General features: G+C 40.9%; 1 protein-coding gene across 1 annotated transcript in view; it reads left to right on the forward strand.

Moving 5' to 3' along the window:
• Positions 1-25076, forward strand: part of nrg2b (neuregulin 2b) — a 127327-nt gene that overhangs the window by 96136 nt on the left and 6115 nt on the right. The window contains exons 4-8 of the mRNA XM_060928066.1: positions 5537-5657; positions 18888-18946; positions 21652-21675; positions 23211-23313; positions 24264-24393. Of these exons, the coding sequence (XP_060784049.1) occupies positions 5537-5657; positions 18888-18946; positions 21652-21675; positions 23211-23313; positions 24264-24393 (437 nt within the window). The remainder of the gene's footprint in view (positions 1-5536; positions 5658-18887; positions 18947-21651; positions 21676-23210; positions 23314-24263; positions 24394-25076) is intronic.

Consider the following 25076-nt stretch of genomic DNA (forward strand, 5'->3'; position numbering starts at 1 on the left):
TGAATGTCATCCATCCATCTCCTCCTAGGCCAACCTCTTGATCCAGTCCCCTCCACTCAGCTCTCCAAGATAGTGCATGTTAGACCACCAGCTCTTGTTATGTGGCCAAAATAGGCTAGCTTACATTTGACGATGGCAGGCAAGAGTTTCCTTTGGATGTTCAGTTCCTGCAGAATGGACTCATTAGTTCTATGTTCTATCCAGCTAACCCATAAAATCCTGTGGTATCTGAACAACTCGAATGCCTCGATGCGCTTCATATCATCTTTCCTGAAGGTCCAACTTTCAGCACCATAGGTTGAGATGGGCTAAACGAGTGTTTCAAGAAGTTTGACCTTCAGGGATTTACTGAGGGCATGGTCTTTCCAGAGTTTGGCTAAAGGCTTCCATAGAATTCACTTGGGTGTTTAAAATCCACCAGAGGGACCCAAACCCTCATCTGGCCTCACACCACCAGCTTGGTGGGTTTTTTCTTGGGGTTGTCTCCCCTAGACCCGCCAGGTTCTGCCAAACCAGGGGCGGCACATGGAGCCACGCCGGATGGTCTTCGTCATGTGCTAGGGTAGGTGGTAGGGCCTGTAAATACTAATACATATTTATACATACTTGACAATAATTCTGAAAACAGTCCACTGAACAGAATCATGCTTTAGCCTGCACAAAACACTGCTGTTATGCTAACTGCATCAACATTCCTGGGAAAAAGACTCCTAATTGAACATAACTGTTAGCAAGTAAAAAAGTTAGCAAAAAATATAATATGAAAGTATTCAGAATCCAGTACTTTCAGCCTGCGAAATCTTTTTTCCTTCACTCTTGCACAAAAACAAGTGTATGTTTCATGCTGCATCCTGAACACAATTACAAATAACCTATGCAATTTGAGTGATAGTATAGCATGATGACCGCGAGCCGGCCTAGTGATTAGCATGTCCGTCTCTCGATCGGGAGATCATGAGTTCTACTTGCGGTCGGATCATACTAAAGACCATCATAAAAATGGTACCTACCATACTGCCGTCTGGTAAGGCACGCTGCAATACAGATGCGAGTGGGGAGTCAAACTCTAGTGGTTACTAGAGGACCAACTCCCACTGTACCACTAGCTGTATAATAGGCAAGAGGCCGAGGGCTATAGAAGCAGAGATTGGCGCTGCCCACTGCCCCTTAAGGGCCTGGTTAGTACTGGGATGGAAGACTGCCTGGGAAAACCAGGCACAGGAGGGACTTTGACTTTAATAGCACAATTCACTTTGCCAATACAGTTTTACATGCCTTTACTTAACTGCCTTGACTTCGGATGTTGTTTTAAAACACAATTTTGCCTCAAAAAACTTTGTTTGAACAGCCTGGCTGAGACAAATATTAATCTGAACAGCTATCTGAGCTAATTAGCTCAACATAGGATCAGGTTGACGATAGCAGACACTAAATCTGCTTATAGACTGAATATTTCAGTAGAATCGTTATTGCATCTTAGCACACTAAGATGATATTGCTTGCTTTTTGCCTACAGAATTAGGACATGTGAGTAACTTTTGGAAATCAGGCCATTAGGTCTTGAGAACTCATAAGGTCAGGTACTTTATGAGTTCACAGGGGTTCTCTGTGCATGTGAATCCTGTGTGTATCTGTATGTATACAATTTCTTTTTCTTTTTTTATCGACATATAAGCATTTGTTCTTACTGGCCTTGATGTTTTTTGAGTGTTTGTAGTCTTGGTTGTTTCCTTGCTTCAACACTGCTCATATAAGAAGGACAATTGGACAATTGGTAACTTAATTCTGCTATATCATGTTTTTGTTTTGGGCTCTGTGGTGTCCTGTGTCTCAGCACCTTGCTTGGTTAATTATCTCTCCTCTGCAGGGGATGTTCCTTAACACTCCAAAATTAGTGCATCTCAATGTCCCACTGAAGTACTGAGGATGTTTCTATCTATAATCCCCCGTTTGGCTTCGTGGCTAAATAGAGATTTAGGGCTTTTTTTTATGTGTGTGTGTGTGTGTGTGTGTGTGTGTGTGTGTGTGTGTGTGTGTGTGTGTGAGTGATATCACGGCACAACAATTAGGCATATGAATGCAGCATGTCTTGGCACATGTGGCTGTGACAGAAGCATTCTTGGTATTTTGGTGACCCTTGGTGTGGAACGCTGAGTGATAAGAGTGGAATGATGATGAAAAGGAGTTGGTTGATATTAATATTTTATCAAGAGTTGTTGATAGGTTTGTTGCAGATTCTTTTGTTATGCCTCTGCCACTAGGTGGTGGAGACATTGTTTTCAGGTTGTCCATGTGTCCACCTGTCTGTCTGTTCGCCCAGCCGACGTTCTTGTTAGTGTAATATATATATATATGGCGGCACGGTGGTGTAATGGTTAGCGCTGTCGCCTCACAGCAAGAAGGTCCTGGGTTCGAGCCCCATGGCCGGCGAGGGCCTTTCTGTGTGGAGTTTGCATGTTCTCCCCATGTCCGCGTGGGTTTCCTCCGGGTGCTCCGGTTTCCCCCACAGTCCAAAGACATGCAGGTTAGGTTAACTGGTGACTCTAAATTGACCGTAGGTGTGAATGTGAGTGTGAATGGTTGTCTGTGTCTATGTGTCAGCCCTGTGATGACCTGGCGACTTGTCCAGGGTGTACCCCGCCTTTCGCCTGTAGTCAGCTGGGATAGGCTCCAGCTTGCCTGCGACCCTGTAGAAGGATAAAGCGGCTAGAGATAATGAGATGAGATATATATATATATATATATCCAAAACAAATGGTTGAATGTTTGTATGACTTATAGAATTATCACTGTCACCAGCAGATGAACTGATTCGACTTTGGAATTGATCCAAGCAGGGTCAAGGTCAAAGCAAGGTCAAATATCTGAAATAGCGTTTACTAATAGTTCATTAGACTAGTTGGCAGCATTGAATTCTACTTTGTTTTTGTTTTGTTAAAGCAAAACATCATTAATGAACATTGTAATGTATACGTATAGATTTCACACCGATATTTTTGTGGTAAAATAATGTCTGATATATATTTAACTTCATGCTTTTTGTCTTCGAGTGCAATTTTGTGTTTGTTCAAGCTTCACATAATGTTCATAGTGGATAATTCTTTGTCGCTACAATGGCTATAAATCTGACAAATCAAAATCTGTACTCTCCGTTTCTGGTTGAAAGTACGCTTTGCACATTTTGGCTGCCAGTTCTCACCGGAGCTTTTTCTTTTTCTTTTTTTAACCCTTTGTTTTTATTTTTGTGTTTTGTATAGTTTGACGTTTGTTCTTTGTTTGAATGTGTTGTCCACTGGTTGTGGCGTAGCTCCGGACCCAGTTTTGGGCATTGGTTTCCTTCAGGCCTTGGTCTGCCATGGGTGATGTCTGTGCTCCTCTCTATGGACTGCAGTGAGCTCGTTGCCCTTTTAATATCATGGTTGTCCAGCGCTCTGTGCGGCAGTGCTTCCGTGCTTGGTGCAGTGTTCTGACTGATGTTGCCCGGTGGCGTCGTGGTGGCTGTGCAGGTGGTGTGGGGCATACCTTCGTGCGGCTTTTGGTGGGACTATGGGCAGCTACACCATTGGAACTACATCCTGACCCTCTTTTGGTGGACTATTTTTTTGTAATTTGTAAAGTGACCTTGGGTGTGCGGCACGGTGGTGTAGTGGTTAGCGCTGTCGCCTCACAGCAAGAAGGTCCTGGGTTCGAGCCCCGGGGCCGGCGAGGGCCTTTCTGTGCGGAGTTTGCATGTTCTCCCCGTGTCCGCGTGGGTTTCCTCCGGGTACTCCGGTTTCCCCCACAGTCCAAAGACATGCAGGTTAGGTTAACTGGTGACTCTAAATTGACCATAGGTGTGAATGTGAGTGTGAATGGTTGTCTGTGTCTATGTGTCAGCCCTGTGATGACCTGGCGACTTGTCCAGGGTGTACCCCGCCTTTCGCCCATAGTCAGCTGGGATAGGCTCCAGCTTGCCTGCGACCCTGTAGAAGGATAAAGCGGCTAGAGATAATGTGATGTGTGTGTGTGTGTGACCTTGGGTGTGAGAAAGGTGCAATATAAGTTGAACTTCTCATCTCATCTCATTATCTCTAGCCGCTTTATCCTGTTCTACAGGGTCGCAGGCAAGCTGGAGCCTATCCCAGCTGACTACAGGTGAAAGGTGGGGTACACCCTGGACAAGTCACCAGGTCATCACAGGGCTGACACATAGACACAGACAACCATTCACACTCACATTCACACCTACGGTCAATTTAGAGTCACCAGTTAACCTAACCTGCATGTCTTTGGACTGTGGGGGAAACCGGAGCACCCGGAGGAAACCCACGCGGACATGGGGAGAACATGCAAACTCCACACAGAAAGGCCCTCGCCGGCCACAGGGCTCGAACCCGGACCTTCTTGCTGTGAGGCGACAGCGCTAGCCACTACACCACCATGCCGCCTAAGTTGAACTTTATTATTATTAGATTAGTTTTGTTAGGCATTTTACGAATTCTAAGATTTATTTTACAATTCTACGAATTATATGATTTTCCAATTCTTAATGGCGTATGAACTAATTCACATATAGTATCCACATCTGAAATGTTCATTTTGATTTATTAAATATAAAATACTAGTCTATTGTATTTAGTCAGTGATGTGTGAAGTAGGCTATTTATACTGAAACAGGGTGGGACAGGACTTCGCCTGAATTCAGTAAAATACTATTTTTCCTTGTGTCTTGTTCTTCTTAAAATGGGTTTCCCTATAGAGGGAAATGTTCAACTTTTGGCTTAAAATCAGTTTGAAAATATCAGATTTTGAATGGTACACCTTCATTTGCATTGGTCCAGTCAGTGCAGTCAGTTCAGGCACAGTCACTTCTGACTACAAAAATACCGAGTGAAAAGAGGTTAAAAAAAAAAAGCTGATGTCTAACTGAATTAGCAATATGCCAATATTATTCCATTACCATAGAACTGCATGAAATTAGAGCTCTGTAATTGTGATTCGTGGCTTTCCAAAGCACTGGCAATACCTGAACTGGACGTGATCTCCTCACGACCAAACTGCTCAGCTTGAAGCTATATAGCATGCTGATATTCTGTGGCATCCCTGACCTGATGTCCAGGCAGCTCTAGAATGACTTGGCAATGTGTGCAGCTCAGCCTGTGGCATGACCATGATGTATTATTGTGTGTGTGTGTGTGTGTGTGTGTGTGTGTGTGTGTGTGTGTGTGTGTGTGTGTTTCTGTCCTGAAGCCATATCGTAGGAAAAATGTTTGATTGTGATTTTTGCATAATTGTATTATGAAATACAGTGCCATATGTCATATGCAAGATATACAGAATAATTACAGAAATCTTAACACTATTTTTCCATCAAAGTACCTGAGTTATGAATTGTCTGATGTGCCTCTGGCAAGGGTATCTTTGTCTTTTTTTTTTTTTGCTTTTGGGCTTGTGGTGACTCACTCCTTCATCTGGTTACTCAGTGAGAGCAGTACCATCTTGTTTCACAACTGATTGGCACACATGCTGATAATTATATATGTGTGTTTCTCCACAGTAACGACCACGCTGTCTCCAGGCTCCAGCCATGCCAGAAAGTGCAATGAGACGGAAAAGGCATACTGTGTCAATGGTGGTGACTGTTATTTCATACACGGTATAAACCAGCTGTCCTGCAAGTAAGTCACACCCACTCTAACCACACCCATCAGGTTCGACTCATTTAGCCTCCTTATACTGGAGTCATATATTTTTATAGATTCAACAGTTGTGTATTTGTTGTTAATATGAGTAGTTTTTACTTACACTACCTGTCACAGTTTGAATACACCTTGCCCTTTTTCACAGTTTTTTAGTGATGTTGCATTTTCAGTGATGTAAAGCACAAAGCTATTATATATACTGTATATATATATATATATATATATATATATATATATATATATATATATATAAAATAATTTTTTTTGAGGAAGGAGCTAGTGCTGTGTAATAGAATAGCCTATCCAGTCTCCCGATCTTAACCCAATCAGTCTGCTCTGGGACGAGTCAGGTTAAACAGTTTGAGAATGGTTTCCAGGCAGCTTCACAAACCTCTGAGAAGTCCTGCAGGAGGCACAGCAGAGCATCTCTGAAAAATGCCCAGAAACAAACTGACTGATCTGATGAAGCAAGGGAGGAAAAATGGGATTCGCAAAATTGCCAGGCAAGGGACAGCGTTAGTTTCAGGCTTCGGTATACATAGTTCGGGTACTGAAATTATTTACACACCTTTGAGGTGTACTTATTCTGTTTTCAAACAGCACAGAACCCATATACAGTACCAGTCAAAAGTTTGGACACACTACTCATTCCGAGGTTTTTCTGTATTTTGACTATTTTCTACATTGTAGAACAATACTGAAGACATCAAAACTATGAAATAACATCCATCCATCCATCCATCCATTATCTGTAGCCGCTTATCCTGTGTAGGGTCGCAGGCAAGCTGGAGCCTATTCCAGCTGACTATGGGTGAGAGGTGGGGTACACCCTAGACAAGTCGCCAAATCATCACAGGGCTGACACATAGAGACAAACAACCATTCACACTCACATTCACACCTACGATCAATTTAGAGCCACCAATTAACCTAACCTGCATATCTTTGGACTGTCGGGGAAATCAGAGCACCCGGAGCAAACCCATGCAGACACGGGGAGAACATGTAAACTCCACACAGAAAGGCCCCTGTCGGCCACTGGGCTCGACAATTTTTTTAAACACTTGGCCCTGCGATGGATTGGCGACCTGTCCAGGGTGTACCCCGCCTGTCGCCCGATGTCAGCTAGGATTGGCTCCAGCTTCCCCTCAACTTGCAATGGATAAGCGGTATAGTAAATAAAATTAAATGAACAAAAATTTGTTTAAAAAACCCCAAATGTTTCATATTTTAGATTCTTCAAACTAGCCACCATTTACCTTGATGGCGCTTTACACACTAATGGCATTATCTTAACCAGCTTCATGAGGTAGTCACCTGGAATGCTTTCATTTAACAGATGTGCCTCGTCGAAAGTTAATTAGTGCAATTTCTTGCCTTCTTAATGCATTTAAAATCATACAGTAAATAATAAATAATAACAATACAGTAAATAGCCCTATTCCACAACTGTAGTAATCCATATTATGTCAAGAACCGCTCAACTAAGTAAAGAGAAACGACATCCATCATTACTTTAAGATGTGAAGTGTCTTTTAATTCATAAAAATAAAGAAAAACCATTGACTTAGAAGGTGTGTCCAGACTTTTGACTGGTACTGTAACTGGCTCAGTTATCCATCCATGCATCCATCCATCCATTATCTATACCACTTATCCCTTAGGGTCATGGGGGAAGATGGCGTGAATCCCAGTTTGGCTCTATTATGTGGTATTTAATACTTTGAATGTTGAAGAAAAACTTTGAAAGCTCTGAGTTTGGAAATTGTGACACAAGGTTGATGTTTCTTAAAATGGCAGAGCCTATGAACATTTGGTTAGCGTTTTGATGTTAAATGTGTTGTACCAAAGCCTTTAAAATGCTAACATTCCCAAGAGTTTTATCTCATTACCATTGTCATTCTGTTAACATAAAAGGCTTGCTACATGCTACCTAGCGAAATTGTAAGTAAAGTAATATTTTAAGTCATTTACGTTTAGTGTATATGTATTTTCCTCAGTTGTCGTGACTACTGTTCTCATGACACCAACTTGACCAGTTGTGTGTACATCTTCCAGTGTGAACACACCCAAAATGTTATTAGAGTCAGTTGTAGGAAGGGGATGGTGACTTACCCTGCAGGTACCAGAGGCTCTAAAGATTACAGGCTGCTTTTTATTGTTTCTCGTTGCTGACACACATTTATAATAAACCTAATTATATAGTATTTAATAGAAGTTATAACAAACCAAAAGAAAGAAAGAAAGAAAGCAGTCATTTATATAAAAAACAACAACAACAACATTTTGAAATGTTAAATGTCCCTAGATTTTGACAGGTAGTGTAGTTTATCAAAAGATTTGATCTAATTGTACATCTCGTACCGGTATAATGATCCGGTATCCTTTGATTATTGTTTTCTCACTTCCGTTGTATGAGTCAAAGACTCCAAATGTTTCTTCTTCTGTTGTTGTATCTGTGTGCTTTTTTTTCTTTCTCCTTTCTCTCTCTCTTTGGTGATTCACTGTTGAACAGATCAGTCGACTCGAGTCGACATTTCCTCATTCTGTTTGGACGTGAAACCAGTGATGATTTGATTCCATGTATAACGTGTCATTATTTCAAGTAAATTTCCTTCGTATTTTCACAGCCTCAAGGAATACAAGCAACCATTTTCAGGATATTTTATTATTCTCTTTTATTTTATGTTATTATTTTATGACCCTCTCGTTCATGTCTGGGTGCTCTGGGAGTTCACAAACAAATACCATGAAGTTTCATGATGCTTAAAATAGACACTTTTTCCTCTTCTGTTTCATGGCGTTCAGGGTCTGCTAGGAACACTGACAATATCTGTGTTCTCAGAGAGGCGCTTAAGACACTTCAGACACACACTGCTGAGTTCAATAGAGCCCAGTGCTGCATTTCAGGCCTCGAAAGGGAGATAGAATAGAAGACACTCTGAAATCAGTTACCCCATCTGGACTAGAGAAAAGAAGAGAAGAAAACAGACGAATGGTCTGCAATGTTCTCTGCTACCCCCTATCTCCTCCAGTCACCCCTGCCGGGAAGTGAGCTGAAGGTGATACAGCGCTCTGCCTTTAGTGGCCATGTCGGAGCAGACGGCTCAGATTTACGATGCATCCGCTCTTATTGTGGTCTGTGATTAAGTGCAGGGTCTCTGTGGGAAAGCCCTGCATTAACTCTACTGTAGAATCAATATTTCTTATTCACTGCATAGGCAGTTAGACTGGTCAGGGCTCTTTGGCTTAATGAATGTATTTAAGAAGAGCAATATTCCGATTTGATATAAAAGCTTCATGGCTTGGATTATAGTTTGCACAGGGTTTTATAGATGTCTTTTCTCTCGATGATCTTTGTGTTCAATGCAGTGGTAATTCTCAAAGGGTCACCCGAAAATTTTACCTCTGAAAAGGTGTGCATGCGAAAAAACCACCACAAGCACCATCATCCGTGTGCGTGAGTGCGTCAGCAACCCCAGAGCCAAATTAAATGCAGCAGTCCCAATGACCTCTGCAGTAAATTTTGAAGAATAAAAGAATGGGTGGAATTATGTGAAAACTCACAATGCATAAATTGTAGAAGTTTCCAAAAAGAGGAGGCTTTTTGGCACCATTTCACAGCTTTTAGGGAATTTATTCTCCTCGAAAACGTATTCTGACATCTTTATCATATTAAAGTTAGACTGGGTTCTGGCTTATATGCAGACTGCATAATTGGAAGTTTATGAGGAAGGCTAAGTGTAGTATATTGGTGAACCTTGTTACATCAGTGTGACCCTTTCCTTGGATTTTCATTCTGAAATTAAAAACACCATAGTTTCTGACACCTCTGCAGTTCAGCAGCCCATCATCACTGCCAAAATGCACTGAGCGAGATCTTTTAAAATCTACTGGATCATCCACTGTTGTGTTTTTCATAAGAGGACACTGAATGGTTTAAAGTACTCTGAACATAAAAAAAAGGGAAAAATGTCAAAATAAATCATGTTTTTTTTTCTTCAAATGGTTAACACCTCTTGGATATCTGATTTAAATTATATACTGAGTTTATATACACAAAATTTACTTTTATGCATTGCATCCTTTGTTCAAACTGATTTGGGCACTGCCACATACACGTTAAATGTTGATTATTAAAGCTAGATCACCTTTCAGATTTTTCAAGTGTAGGTCATAAAAAGAATTTTCCCTGACACCCAATTATTTTTGTTTAGTGGACTAAAAGCTACTGAATTCGAATCACAGACTTCCAATTTTATTAGTTTTTTTTTAAATAGAACAGTTCATGAATTTAAGGCCATGTGGCCCTAAATTCTCCACTATTTTCTCCTGCTTCACCATGACCCAATTCAAGATACTACATCATGCATCACATGGTGGGATTTCCCCGTTCGCGCAAGGCATCGTGGGATACAAATTTGAAACAGGAGAGAAAACTGGAGGATGCGTAAGAAATGTGAAAAACTGACTACAGTAACGGAACGCGAGAAGAAAAGACATTATGTTGTGAAGGAAAGGAAATGCAGGACCAAACTAATAAATATCGGAGGTCAGCGAGCACCTCGGTGTGATCAGCTGTTCGTTTAGCAACAGAATGATGGAACTATCAGTGCACGGTCAAGGTAAACCTGTACAGTGGTGCTTGAAAGTTTGTGAACCCTTTAGAATTTTCTATATTTCTGCATAAATATGACCTAAAACATCATCAGATTTTCACACAAGTCCTAAAAGTAGATAAAGAGAACCCAGTTAAACAAATGAGACAAAAATATTATACTTGGTCATTTATTTATTGAGGAAAATGATCCAGTATTACATATCTGTGAGTGGCAAAAGTATGTGAACCTCTAGGATTAGCAGTTAATTTGAAGGATGAAATTAGTGTCAGGTGTTTTCAATCAATGGGATGACAAATCAGGTGTGAGTGGGCACCCTGTTTTATTTAAAGAACAGGGATCTATCAAAGTCTGATCTACACAACACATGTTTGTGGAAGTGTATCATGGCACGAGCAAAGGAGATTTCTGAGGACCTCAGAAAAAGCGTTGTTGATGCTCATCAGGCTGGAAAAGGTTACAAAACCATCTCTAAAGAGTTTGGACTCCACCAATCCACAGTCAGACAGATTGTGTACAAATGGAGGAAATTCAAGACCATTGTTACCCTCCCCAGGAGTGGTCGACCAACAAAGATCACTCCGAGAGCAAGGCGTATAATAGTTGGCGAGGTCACAAAGGACCCCAGGGTAACTTCTAAGCAACTGAAGGCCTCTCTCACATTGGCTAATATTAATGTTCATGAGTCCACCATCAGGAGAACACTGAACAACAATGGTGTGCATGGCAGGTTTGCAAGGAGAAAGCCACTGCTCTCCAAAAAGAACATTGCTGCTCATCTGCAGTTTGCTAAAGATCACGTGGACAAGCCAGAAGGCTATTGGAAAAATTTTTGTGGACGGATGAGACCAAAATAAAACTTTTTGGTTTAAATGAGAAGCGTTATGTTTGGAGAAAGGAAAAGACTGCATTCCAGCATAAGAACCTTATCCCATCTGTGAAACATGGTGGTGGCGGTATCATGGTTTGGGCCTGTTTTGCTGCATCTGGGCCAGGACGGCTTGCCATCATTGATGGAACAATGAATTCTGAATTATACCAGCGAATTCTAAAGGAAAATGTCAGGACATCTGTCCATGAACTGAATCTCAAGAGAAGGTGGGTCATGCAGTAAGACAACGACCCTAAGCACACAAGTCGTTCTACCAAAGAATGGTTAAAGAAGAATAAAGTTAATGTTTTGGAATGGCCAAGTCAAAGTTCTGACCTTAATCCAGTCGAAATGTTGTGGAAGGACCTGAAGCGAGCAGTTCACGTGAGGAAACCCACCAACATCCCAGAGTTGAAGCTGTTCTGTACGGAGGAATGGGCTAAAATTCCTCCAAGCTGGTGTGCAGGACTGATCAACAGTTACCAGAAATGTTTAGTTGCAGTTATTGCTGCACAAGGGGGTCACACCAGATACTGAAAGCACAGGTTCACATAATTTTGCCACTCACAGATATGAAATATTGGATCATTTTCCTCAATAAATAAATGACCAAGTATAATATTTTTGTCTCATTTGTTTAACTGGGTTCTCTTTATCTACTTTTAGGACATGTGTGAAAATCTGATGATATTTTAGGTCATATTTATGCAGAAATATAGAAAATTCTAAAGGGTTCACAAACTTTCAAGCACCACTGTAGATGGCAGTAATGCAACACTGTGGATACCAGCTGCCGTAAAACCCAAAAGAAGAAGACGAAGAAGTAGAAGGAGGCAAACCTGCGCATACGCACACGGACTTCCTCTGTTTGCTTGACTGCGCAAAGCGAGTGATTTCATGCACATTATTTGCTAGGGAATCCCCTCAAATTAAATAACTTCCCAGCCACAGAACAACCTAATATTTTGTGAGATATTACAGAAATAAACATATATCACAATGACCAAATTTCGGACGGAACTAAATTTCACTGATTTTATGAAATCGAAAGGCCATCTAGCTTTAAAGAATCTCATCTCATCTCATTATCTCTAGCCGCTTTATCCTGTTCTACAGGGTCACAGGCAAGCTGGAGTCTATCCCAGCTGACTACGGGCGAAAGGCGGGGTACACCCTGGACAAGTCGCCAGGTCATCACAGGGCTGACACATAGACACAGACAACCATTCACACTCACATTCACACCTATGGTCAATTTAGAGTCACCAGTTAACCTAACCTGCATGTCTTTGGACTGTGGGGGAAACCGGAGCACCCGGAGGAAACCCACGCGGACACGGGGAGAACATGCAAACTCCGCACAGAAAGGCCCTCGCCGGCCACGGGGCTCGACCCCAGGACCTTCTTGCTGTGAGGCGACAGCGCTAACCACTACACCACCGTGCCGCCCGCTTTAAAGAATAGTAAGTGAAAACTTTAAGCGAAAAAAACAGTATGCTAAGACATATAATCGAATTAGTTACTATTAATAATGAACACAACTATGTAGTGGCGGCACGGTGGTGTAGTGGTTAGCGCTGTCGCCTCACAGCAAGAAGGTCCTGGGTTCGAGCCCCGGGGCCGGCGAGGGCCTTTCTGTGTGGAGTTTGCATGTTCTCCCCGTGTCCGCGTGGGTTTCCTCCGGGTGCTCCGGTTTCCCCCACAGTCCAAAGACATGCAGGTTAGGTTAACTGGTGACTCTAAATTGACCGTAGGTGTGAATGTGAGTGTGAATGGTTGTCTGTGTCTATGTGTCAGCCCTGTGATGACCTGGCGACTTGTCCAGGGTGTACCCCGCCTTTCGCCCGTAGTCAGCTGGGATAGGCTCCAGCTTGCCTGCGACCCTGCAGAAGGATAAAGCGGCTAGAGATAATGAGATGAGATGAGACAACTATGTAGTTATAATGTATTTTGACAGGTTTGGCTACTGTTAATTAAATTGTATTAATCTGGTAATGCAAATTAATATTCAGACATTCAGAAACTTTTGACAATTGCAAACTAGCTTACAAGCAGTTAACTAACCAGCTAGTGAGTTGCTCCTGCACAAATGAACAAAAAATGTTGGAACGATTCATTTGAGAAGTCAAAATACATAATTGAAGAGCATAAAGTAAGAATAAAAAAAAGAATAAAGCAAAGTCAGGGTGGCACGGTGGTGTAGTGGTTAGCGCTGTCGCCTCACAGCAAGAAGGTCCGGGTTCAAGCCCCGTGGCCGGCGAGGGGCTTTCTGTGCGGAGTTTGCATGTTCTCCCCGTGTCCGCATGGGTGTGCTCCGGTTTCCCCCACAGTCCAAAGACATGCAGGTTAGGTTAACTGGTGACTCTAAATTGACCGTGAATGTGAATGGTTGTCTGTGTCTATGTGTCAGCCCTGTGATGACCTGGCGACTTGTCCAGGGTGTACCCCGTCTTTCGCCCGTAGTCAGCTGGGATAGGCTCCAGCTTGCCTGTGACCCTGTAGAACAGGATAAAGCGGCTAGAGATAATGAGATGAGAAAGCAAAGTCAACTTTTCATGATCTCTCTACAATGCAGTACATTTGAACATTAGCAACAACAAATGTCAGTAAGCAAAAACCACGAAGTGAACTTAGTGTTCTGATTCCTCAGTCATGACTGTTGGTAAACCAGTGTTTCTTTTTTGGACTCTGAGGCAGCCCGAGGTTCAGAAGAGTGGTTGTATAGCACAGCATAAACAGGCAAGTGAGGGAAAGAGGTTGGGATTAAAGAGGACATAGTGGACATATATAAATATTCATGTATTCTGACTTTTTTTCATAAGCGTATATGTGTAGAAACATTCTGAGTTTATTTCTGATGGATTAAATGATGTGTCGTTTTCTGACGTGATTTAAAGGGATAGTGTGAGGTCACACATAAAATTTCTATAAAATTCGTTTTCATGTTAAAAACAATCCATTTAACAATAGTATAACAAATAATACACAAAAAATCTTCAATATGTTTTTTGAGGGGAAATAGGTTTTTTTTCCCAACGCTAATTCATATTTTCCCATGAAAATCTATAAACCTGAAAGTGTGATATCATCTCAAGAATAATGATTGCTGTGACAGAGAACACTATTGAAAGCCAGTCAGAGGATTGTTGGGAAAATTCTTCTTTTGTGCCACCTCAGATACAACAAGTGATTGAGGAGTTAGAGGGGAAGCTTGATGAGGTGCTTTATATTGGCCCCTATATGTATGAGTCAGATGTAACCAATGCAAAAATGTGGGGTCTGAACAACCAGATATGGCATGACAACACAACCCATCGAGACTGAGGCCCTGTCTACATGGCAACGGATTCAGGTGAATCTGATAAAATTGTTTATCATTTCGGCCTGGCGTCCACACGGCACCGGCATTTTGGGTGCCCCAAAACTAAATCTTTTGAGAACGGGTTCCAGAGTGGAAAAATATGGCAACGGCCCCATTGCGAAGTCGTCTGGATGAGTAGAACGGATTTGTTTATGATGACGTCACAACCACATGACTGTCAGTGCTTCACGCCAGGTAGAAGTGTAACGAACTCGATGCGAGTTGTCAACAAATCCTATAACTTGGTTCATGAAACGCGCTTACAAAATATTTTCACTCTGAATATTTATTGTGTAATGGTGCAAAGTGAGAGAGAGAGAGTGAGAGAGAGAGTGAGAGAATAGCCCTTAGGGCAGAGTCTTTAGTCCAAACACTGCGGAAGCAGTACCAAACCGCGCACCGCCCGTGCGCTTTCCAAAAACAAAAACAATCCCGCCAACAAAAATAGGAAAAAAAAGGAGCGATCTCACCTCTTCAGATGTTGGTTTAAGTCCGACAATACATTCCTCAAAAAGGGCGTAGAAGAACAAAGTAATCCATCAACGTGTAGCATTCAATTTATTCCAGACCACTAAAGAATTCTGGAGGATATCAGAATGTTGGCGTACCGGCTTCCATCTACCCCCATTCATTCCTCTTTCCACATCTTTCGTTTTACGCTACTGATTAATAATCAAAACTTTATGTGGCTAATGCTACAGAAGAAGGGGTTTATGTGCATGCGTCTACTTCTTCTATTGTTCTGGTGTCTCCGATGGGACTGTCTTACAGTGCACGTAGAGGTGTGGCATGTGTATTGCATCGTTTTCAGCAAGCGCTGCATTGCCATATGTACCTGAAATTTTACTGATCCGTTGCCCATGTGGACACGATATTTAAAAAAAAAATCTCGTTGCCGTTGTCGTGTGGATGTAGCCTAAGTGAATGGTAGGCCACTACTATCTTTAGCTCCCATCCATATCCCTTGAGCCATATTCAGTATCATGACTATATGGGCAAGTTGTGCAGGCATGCATGCGTATGACCCATGACACCAGTACAGGACATGACAGTCTCATTCTCATTATGCTGGGCTAAGTCAAGCAGGTGCCTTTAAGACTTAAGAAAAAAATGCAAACATAGGATCCACCAGTACTGCAAAATAACTGTTGGATCTAGCGTGAAGCTTATAAGCACAAGTAAGGCTAGCATACAAGCTAGTACAGTATATAATGAATCAATGATACGATATAGGTCTGTAAGGTCATGATAATACCTACGTATGTGTTAGTCTATGTGTGGCACTCGCACTTCAAAAAGGGTACAATAAAAAAACACCAGCTGACAGTCAACCTTAGGGTCAATTCCTCAGCCAACTCTTGACTTTATTCTTCAGCCCAATAGGTTATCATCATAACATTTACAATATAATTGATTGCTTCATATTGTGTAAATTAGACCTATAGTACCTCTTTCCAAATCCACTCTTGTATGCCATCCGACTGGTAAAACAATCATCCCTGAAGTGCTTGAAACATAGCACGCTAGTACTAATGGGGTTGAAATGGGCTCTCTTAGCTCAAACAAAATGTGTCCATTTTCATGCTTGATGACTGTCTTTCGGCCATTCAAGCAACTGTTGTGCTGAATGCAAACAAAACTTCGCAACAAAATGACGTGGCATCGTTGAATTAGAAAAGAATCCAAGATGAACAGGATAATAGCAACGATCAGCATCGATAAGTATACAAAATGGCTTTTACAAAGATGGTTTTTGAAATGATGTCACCACTGAAGATTACCAGAGTTGAAGATTTGCGTCTTGGTTGCTAAGGGTGTTACGTACAGTGGTGCTTGAAAGTTTGTGAACCCTTTAGAATTTTCTATATTTCTGCATAAATATGACCTAAAACATCATTACATTTTAACACAAGTCCTAAAAGTAGATAAAGAGAACCCAGTTAAACAAATGAGACAAAAATATTATACTTGGTCATTTATTTATTGAGGAAAATGATCCAATATTACATATCTGTGAGTGGCAAAAGTATGTGAACCTCTAGGATTAGCAGTTAATTTGAAGGTGAAATTAGAGTCAGGTTTTCAATCAATGGGATGACAATCAGGTGTGAGTGGGCACCCTGTTTTATTTAAAGAAAAGGGATCTATCAAAGTCTGATCTTCACAACACATGTTTGTGGAAGTGTATCATGGCACAAACAAAGGAGATTTCTGAGGACCTCAGAAAAAGCGTTGTTGATGCTCATGAGGCTGGAAAAGGTTACAAAACCATCTCTAAAGAGTTTGGACTCCACCAATCCACAGTCAGACAGATTGTGTACAAATGGAGGAAATTCAAGACCATTGTTACCCTCCCCAGGAGTGGTTGACCAACAAAGATCACTCCAAGAGCAAGGCATGTAATAGTTGGCGAGGTCACAAAGGACCCCAGGGTAACTTCTAAGCAACTGAAGGCCTCTCTCACATTGGCTAATGTTAATGCTCATGAGTCCACCATCAGGAGAACACTGAACAACAATGGTTTGCATGGCAGGGTTGCAAGGAGAAAGCCACTGCTCTCCAAAAAGAACATTGCTGCTTGTCTGCAGTTTGCTAAAGATCATATGGACAAGCCAGAAGGCTATTGTAAAAATGTTTTGTGGACAGATCAGACCAAGATAGAAATTTTTGGTTTAAATGATAAGCATTATGTTTGGAGAAAGGAAAACACTGCATTCCAGCATAACAATCTTATCCCATCTGTGAAACATGGTGGTGGTAGTATCATGGTTTTGGCCTGTTTTGCTGCATCTGGGCCAGGACGGCTTGCCATCACTGATGGAACAATGAATTCTGAATTATACCAGCGAATTCTAAAGGAAAATGTCAGGACATCTGTCCATGAACTGAATCTCAAGAGAGGGTGGGTCATGCAGCAACACAATGACCCTAAGCACACAAGTGGTTCTACCAAAGAATGGTTAAAGAAGAATAAAGTTAATGTTTTGGAATGGCCAAGTCAAAGTCCTGAACTTAATCCAATCGAAATGTTGTGGAAGGACCTGAAGCGAGCAGTTCATGTGAGGAAACCCACCAACATCCCAGAGTTGAAGCTGTTCTGTACGGAGGAATGGGCTAAAATTCCTCCAAGCCGGTGTGATTGTCATCCCATTGATTGAAAACACCTGACTCTAATTTCACCTTCAAATTAACTGCTAATCCTAGAGGTTCACATACTTTTGCCACTCAGAGATATGTAATATTGGATCATTTTCCTCAATAAATAAATGACCAAGTATAATATTTTTGTCTCATTCGTTTAACTGGGTTCTCTTTATCTACTTTTAGGACTTGTGTGAAAATGTGATCATGTTTCAGGTCATATTTATGCAGAAATATAGAAAATTCTAAAGGGTTCACAAACTTTCAAGCACCACTGTAATTCAGGACTGGACAGGTATTTCAGGAAAATTCAATCCATCCATCGATTATCCATAACTGTTTATCCTGTGCAGGGTTGCAGGCAAGCTGGAGCCTATCCCAGCTGACTGGGCGAGAGGCGGGATACACTCTGGACAAGTCGCCAAATCATCGCAGTGGTGACACATAGAGAAAAACAACCATTCACATTCTCACCTACATTCATTTTAGAGCCACCAATTAACCTAACCTGCATGTCTTTGGACTGTGGGGGAAACTGGAGGAAACCCACGCAGACACGTGGAGAACATGCAAACTCCACACAGAAAGGCTCCCATCAGCCACTGAGCTTGAACCCAGAACCTTCTTACTTTGAAGCGACAGTGCTAACCACTACACCACTGTGTCGCCCTTAAGAAAAATTTCAATTTCAAAATGTTTTTCGGGTCATTTTCATCCTCAGTATTCACTCTCATCGAAATTTGATGTGCTACCTCACACTATTCCTTTAAGAAAAAAAAGTAGAGCCGTGATAAACTTACACACTTAAAGCTGGGCCAGAATGAAACTGCAGCATAGAACCGTCTAGAAGCTCGTGAGATTTTTGAATGGTCAAACAAGGACAATCTGAGTCACTACTGTGACACCTGTCCTTCTGAAAATGTGTTTATTGACATGGACTAAAACGAGTCTTCTCACTCCCAGACTCCCTCCACAGGTCTTTCTTTAAATCCCACAGCGATCTTCACATCATCAAGCAGAACTACTTTGCCTCCAGGCTGTGCTCTTGTTGTTCTAATTTGGTGTTTCTCTGCTCCCTTTTTCACTCTCTCTCTCCTCTCTTCTCCCCCTGCCCCTGCCCGTTATGTGTCTGGTCTTCTCCCCTGCCTCCTCTCCTCCTCCCTTCCTCTTGTTCCCTCCTTCTCCCTTTTGTGGGTTTGTTTTCCCTCCATCAGGTGTCCAAATGACTATACTGGTGATCGCTGTCAAACCTCCGTTATGGCCAGTTTCTACAGTATGTCCATTTCTTCTTCCTGTCTCTCTGTCTGTCTGTGTGCCTGTCTGTCTGACTGTCTGCTTACAAGCTGCATGCTGCGTATGAGGTGAATGCACGATGTCTTTGTGTTTCTCCGTGTCTTTTCACTCCTTACTGTGTCTCCATTCTGTTGTTTTGTTGATTTGACTCATCAGGTACATCTAAAATGCAGATGAGATGAGATGAGATGAGATGAGAACTGAAGCCAAGTGAGAGGTTCACTTTTTTTTTTATTTATTAAAATTTATTGTGAAAGATCCTTAAACTGTAGCACAGTAGGAGAGAGACCCAAATGACACATTTGTAGCATGCTTTATAATAGAATGGCAGCATTTTCTCTTTTGGAACCAAGTTTGGAAGAAGACATTTTGTTAATCAGAAGGAGTTTGTCTGGAGTTGGTTGGGCTAGCACAAATATTTTTCGATATTTAAGTGATTTGAGAATCTATATGAAAAATAATCTTATTAACACGGGAATGGTGTAATGTGTTGTGTGTTATTAGGCCAAAGGCATGATGCATGACCTCTAACCTTTAACAACCAGCATATCTGACAGCATTTATAACACTCACTAATTAAACCCGTCCATAGCTAATCAAAATAATCGTGCATGCTGTCGTGCGACATGAAACCTCCACCTTGGAAATAAGAGTGCTAGCCAAGTTTATTATAGTGAGCATTTTGAGTATAGTATGTAAATGCTGTAAATAAATATTTACCCATTTTTATTGTTTACCTGGATAGAATAGAAACCATATTCTCCATGTCTTCACTCATCTGTATTCAACAGTGTCGTTCCGTGTTAGACAGTAGCAGTTCTCTTCTTTACTTTTTAAAAATTGATTTAATTTACATTTTATTCTATTTACTTATACACCGATCAGACATAACATTATGACTACTGACAGATGAAGTGAATAACATTGATTATCTCATTACAATGGCTCCTGTCAAAAGGTGGGCTATATTAGGCAGCAAGAGAACCGTCAGTTCTTGAAGTTGATGTGTTGGAAGCAGGAAAAATGGGCAAACGTAAGTGAGTGACTTTGACAAGGGCCAAATTGTGATGGCTAGATCACTAGGTCTGAGCATCTCCAAAATGGCAGGTCTTGTGGGGTGTTGCTGGTATGCAGTGGTTAGTATCAACCAAAAGTGGTCCAAGGAAGGACAACCGGTGAACAGAAATGCTGACACCTTTCTCTTTTAGCCAGCATTAACTTTTTCAGTAGTCTGTGCTCCAGTAGCTCTTCTGTGGGATTGGACCATATGGGCCAGCCTTTGTGCACCATGCAAATCAATGAGCCTTGGCTGCCCATGACCCTGTCACCGGTTCACCAGTTGCCCTTCCTTGGACCACTTTTGGTAGGTACTAACCACGGCATACCAGGAACACCCAACAAGATGTGCCATTTTCTATGCTGTGGTGTGCTGGGGCAGCAGGGTGAATGCAACTGATGCCAACAGACTCAATAAGCTCATCAGGAAAGCTGGGTCTGTCCTTGGAGTGGAACTGGAGTCGTTGGTGGAGGTGTCAGAAAGGAGGATGCTGAGGAAACTTCTCAGTCTTATGGACTATCCCTCCCACCCCCTGCATGACACAGTGGTGTCACAACAGAGCACCTTCAGTGGGAGACTGAGGAGCACCACAGAACGCCACAGGAGGTCTTTCCTACCAGTGGCCATCGAACTGTAAAACTCCTCCCCCTTCTGCAAGATGGACAGCTGATCAGTCATGACAAGAATATCAACATCATGTGCAATATTCTGAGTGGTCATGTACAAAAATGTTTTTTTCACAGCACCATGTGCAATATTTTTTCCCCAACATGTGTGCAATATTTACTTTCACCGTTCGGTTAGTCTCTTATATAACTTATCTTATCCCTACTATTAGAATGCAAACCATCAAGGCACTGGTTTTTGCATTTTCTATTCCCCTTATGTAACTTACAGTATTTCTATTGTTGTTCTGTTAGGCACTGTTTTTTAGCCATTTATTTCTTGCACAGTTCTTATCACTTTTTTCCTTCCCCTCCAGCTTGTACTGTTGTATTTTAACTTGTACTGTTTTGTTATAGAGTGACTTCTGGCGCTAGAATTTCCCTCAGGATTAATAAAGTTTTATCTTATCTCTTATTTTGGAGATGCTCAGACCCAGTAATTTAGCCGTCACAATCTGGCCCTTGTCAAAGTCACTCAGATCCTAACACTTGCCCAATTTTCCTGTTTCCAACACATCAACTTCAAGAACTGACCTGTTCTCTTGCTGCCTAATATACCCACCCCTTGACATGTCCCATTGTAATGAAATAATCAATGTTATTCACTTCACCTGTCAGTGATCATAATTTCGTCTGATCAGTGTACGTTTGTGTTTACTAAACCCCAGGAATTTAGTAATGAGAACAGTAATTTTTGTGCCTGTCTGTGTGTCTGCATGCATCTGTGCACTTAAATATTATAATAATTTGTTTTAATGGGGAAAATAGAGTTGGCCACAGTATGTCTGCATTGTCTGTCTGTTACTGGAACTTACACCCCTTCACGTCAGTGTCTTGAAGCAAACAGAAACATAATAATTTAGTATTTTTGACCCATCGATCTGAACAAGTGGACATCTTTATCTGAAACCTGTTTTTTCTTTTTTTTTCTTTCTTTACATTGTCAACTTTCTGCATTGGCAGAGCATCTTGGAATTGAAATTATGGGTATGGAACTATTATTTGTTTGACTCTTAGTTTTAAGGCGTTTATATATATATATATATATAAGGTCATATCAGTCTCTTTTCTCTGTGCCATATCAAAATAACAGCACTGATCCATTAACGTACTGATAAAGACACAGTTGTTTTAAGCAAATACACTTAATGTCCTGTAATATGTCATTCATGCAAATAAAAATATTGAATTTTTTATAAATTTATTGTTAAATTAAAAGTACACATCTGATCAGTGAAAACATCGTCTCTACTCTTACCACTGTCTGCTACAAGACTTGGATTTATCAACAAAACCAAAAAGACAGGTTAGTGTAGGCAAATGTAGAACATTTTTGGACCATTAATAATAAAGGAGACTAACAACTAATAAAAGACAAATGAGTAGTATAGCAGATATTTAGATGTTAAGAATCTTCCTTAATAGTATTAAGTTTTATTTCTCTGTCTTATTCGCTTCCTGTAACAAGCATGCAATGCGATATCAGATGAAGTTTCAACATTTGACCTGGGCACCACGTCCCCCCACATCATCTCTTCTCCTTTTTTCACACTCACCCCCCTCACTTCCCTGCTGTCGGTCACTTCCTTCTTCTCAGAGCTCTTGTCCTCTCTCTTGTTCTCCCTCTCCATGTTCTGTGTGTTCTCCTTTGTCATTGTGGTCATCGCCTGCCCTGTGGGGCCTCAGGTTTTAACACCAGACCAAAAAAACTGTCTTCACTGCACCTTTGTAGAGGGTCTTCATAAAGCCACTTTTTGCTTAGAAACATCAGATGCTAGAAAATGCACTTCACGGTCATATAGAGGACATAACTATCTGACCATATAGAATAGATTAAGAATGAAACTAGGTTTATTTGCATTAGTCAGTTTGACACAGCACGACACAGTTTTATGAACAACCCTCTCCCTGTGCGTCATAAAAAAATGTTTGTGTGTTTTAACCCCATTTTACAGGCATGTACTGTGGAAATTTTTTTAAAGCTTACGCTGCTTTATCTTCCATTTATCTTTCACTAATGATGTCTGTAGGCCAGTGTATTATTGGGACTGCAGGAGAGGCAGAGTCCTCCGTTTATGAACACTTCCCAAAGAAATTGCAATGTTATTGTTTTCTAAGTTTGGCAGATTTAGTGCCATTATGCAAGGATCCTAGAACTTTTCGACTGTTTTAGCCTAATCGGCTCTGAAAATGCAAGAATGTGCCGTAGAGTTTTAAAGCTGTATTTTCTTATAGCGTGGTTATAAGATCACCCTGAGGTCCCAATGAGTTCATAGAGCTGTTTGTCATAGGCCAGTGTCTATTTGCTGTACTATTTGATCATTAAGACACGAGGCATCCTGCTTGATCTGTCGGTTCTTGTATATTCCAAAAGTATCAATTGTTCAATTATTATTTATACTGAAGAAATCTTATAGAGAATAATCAGTTTAGGATAATTGGATCAAACTAAAGAGTTCGATGGCACGTCTGCCACTGATTCAGTGTGTGTGTGTGTGTGTGTGTGTTTCTCACTTGTTCAGAGGCAGAAGAACTGTACCAAAAGCGGGTGCTGACAATAACAGGCATTTGCGTGGCTCTGCTGGTGGTTGGCATCGTGTGTGTTGTTGCATACTGCAAAACCAAGTAAGTCCAGATTAAAAAGCTCTGCATTCACCAAAGTGGTGCTCCTAATGCTAGAAAACTAAACTCAGTATAACATTTGTACTTCATTGTCTGAACTTTGACCAAGCTTAGTCTTAGTTTCAAAGTAGTAGTATTAACTAAGGCACACAGATGTGGACTATATCTGAAAAATCAAAAACACATAATCTGTGATATTAAACTATTTGGAGCCAGCTAAAATATAATATCGGAAAGTTTTTTTGATTGTGAAATATTTCACAGACCTTATAGCCGCAGCAATTTTATGAATATAATCCTGTTATACTATTTTGAACATCAGGTACATTATCATATTTATTGGAGCTTTTAGAGCTTTTTATTCCTGATCTTTTCACCCGTAGAACTAAAAGCACTTACAGTATGCTAAAACGTAGATACAAACATATTAACAGCACATTTCCTCATTTTAGAAAAATCACAGTTCAGTTCGAGCTGACATTCTTTATATTTGTTTGCATTTGTATAGCTATTGCTTTTAAATTATACTATAACAGATTTAGCAGTAGTTAGATCATAGATAGTGTTGTCTACCAATCTAACATCATTTTAAAATAACAACAACAACAATAAATAATAATAATAATAATAATAATAATAATAATAACAACATGGCTTTTTGTCAAGGAAATCATTTGCATAATCTCAGCTGTAAGGGTCTCTATGATCAACTTAAAATATGAAATTTTGCTGAAGTCTCTGGAAAAAGTTGCATTCGGTAAATATTAATGAACATAAATTGAACGAATATGGCAAATCACAGATTCTTCGATTTGTCTGCTCTGGTGATGTAGCCTTCTTTAGATCTTTTTTCTGATACCTGTTTATGGAAGAAGAAATGCTCCAGAACATTGCTCTGGGGGGGAAAAAAAGCTGTATTTATGTGTGAAACAGTAGGAATAATATCTCTGCAGGAAACAGAGGAAGAAGATGCAAAGCCATCTGCACCAGAACATGTGTGTAGAACATCCCAGTCATAGGCTGGCCAACGGACCCAACCACCCAGGCCCTGGTCCCGGCCCTGAGGAGATCCCTATGGTCGATGTAAGCGTGAATCATTGCTTTAAATGTTTAAACTGAATGCAAATAGTTGCACGAAATCTCATGTATGTCATCACATATTACAAAACCTCTAGAACAAAAGTGCTCTATAGTAACATTTTCCTAAAACCACTTTACTTAACGTGCAGAGCTGATACTTGGTGGCCTACATGTTGATTAAAAACCCAACGCTCATTTGAGGCATTTGCAATTGCTGCGTAAAAGAACCGTGTGTTATCCTGCACATAAGAGACAACCATAACTATAAAGTCACAAACCTGGATTTAGGATTTAAGTGTCCTTGAAAAGTGAGTGCTTAAAAATTAACATGGAGTTTTCACATCACAAAATAATAATAATAATAATCCATCTGGATTGTAAAATCCCACAATACCTTCATATGGCTGTTCTCTATAACTGGCTCGGGATTGTGTTCCTACCATTTCTCCTCAAATATGATATGAAATGCGAGGAAAAATGGTACGAACACAATCCCGAGCCAGTTATAGAGAACAGCTATGCAAAGGTATTGTGGGATTTTACGATCCAGACAGATAAAAGGCTCCCGCACAACAGACCCGATATTGTGGTGGTAGACAAGGATGAGAAAGTGTGTCACATCATTGATGTTGCTTGCCCAGGTGATCGTAGGATCGCATTGAAGGAGGATGAGAAGATCGAGAAGT

This window comes from Neoarius graeffei, chromosome 8 (assembly GCF_027579695.1).
Source record: "Neoarius graeffei isolate fNeoGra1 chromosome 8, fNeoGra1.pri, whole genome shotgun sequence".
Lineage (NCBI taxonomy): Eukaryota > Metazoa > Chordata > Actinopteri > Siluriformes > Ariidae > Neoarius > Neoarius graeffei.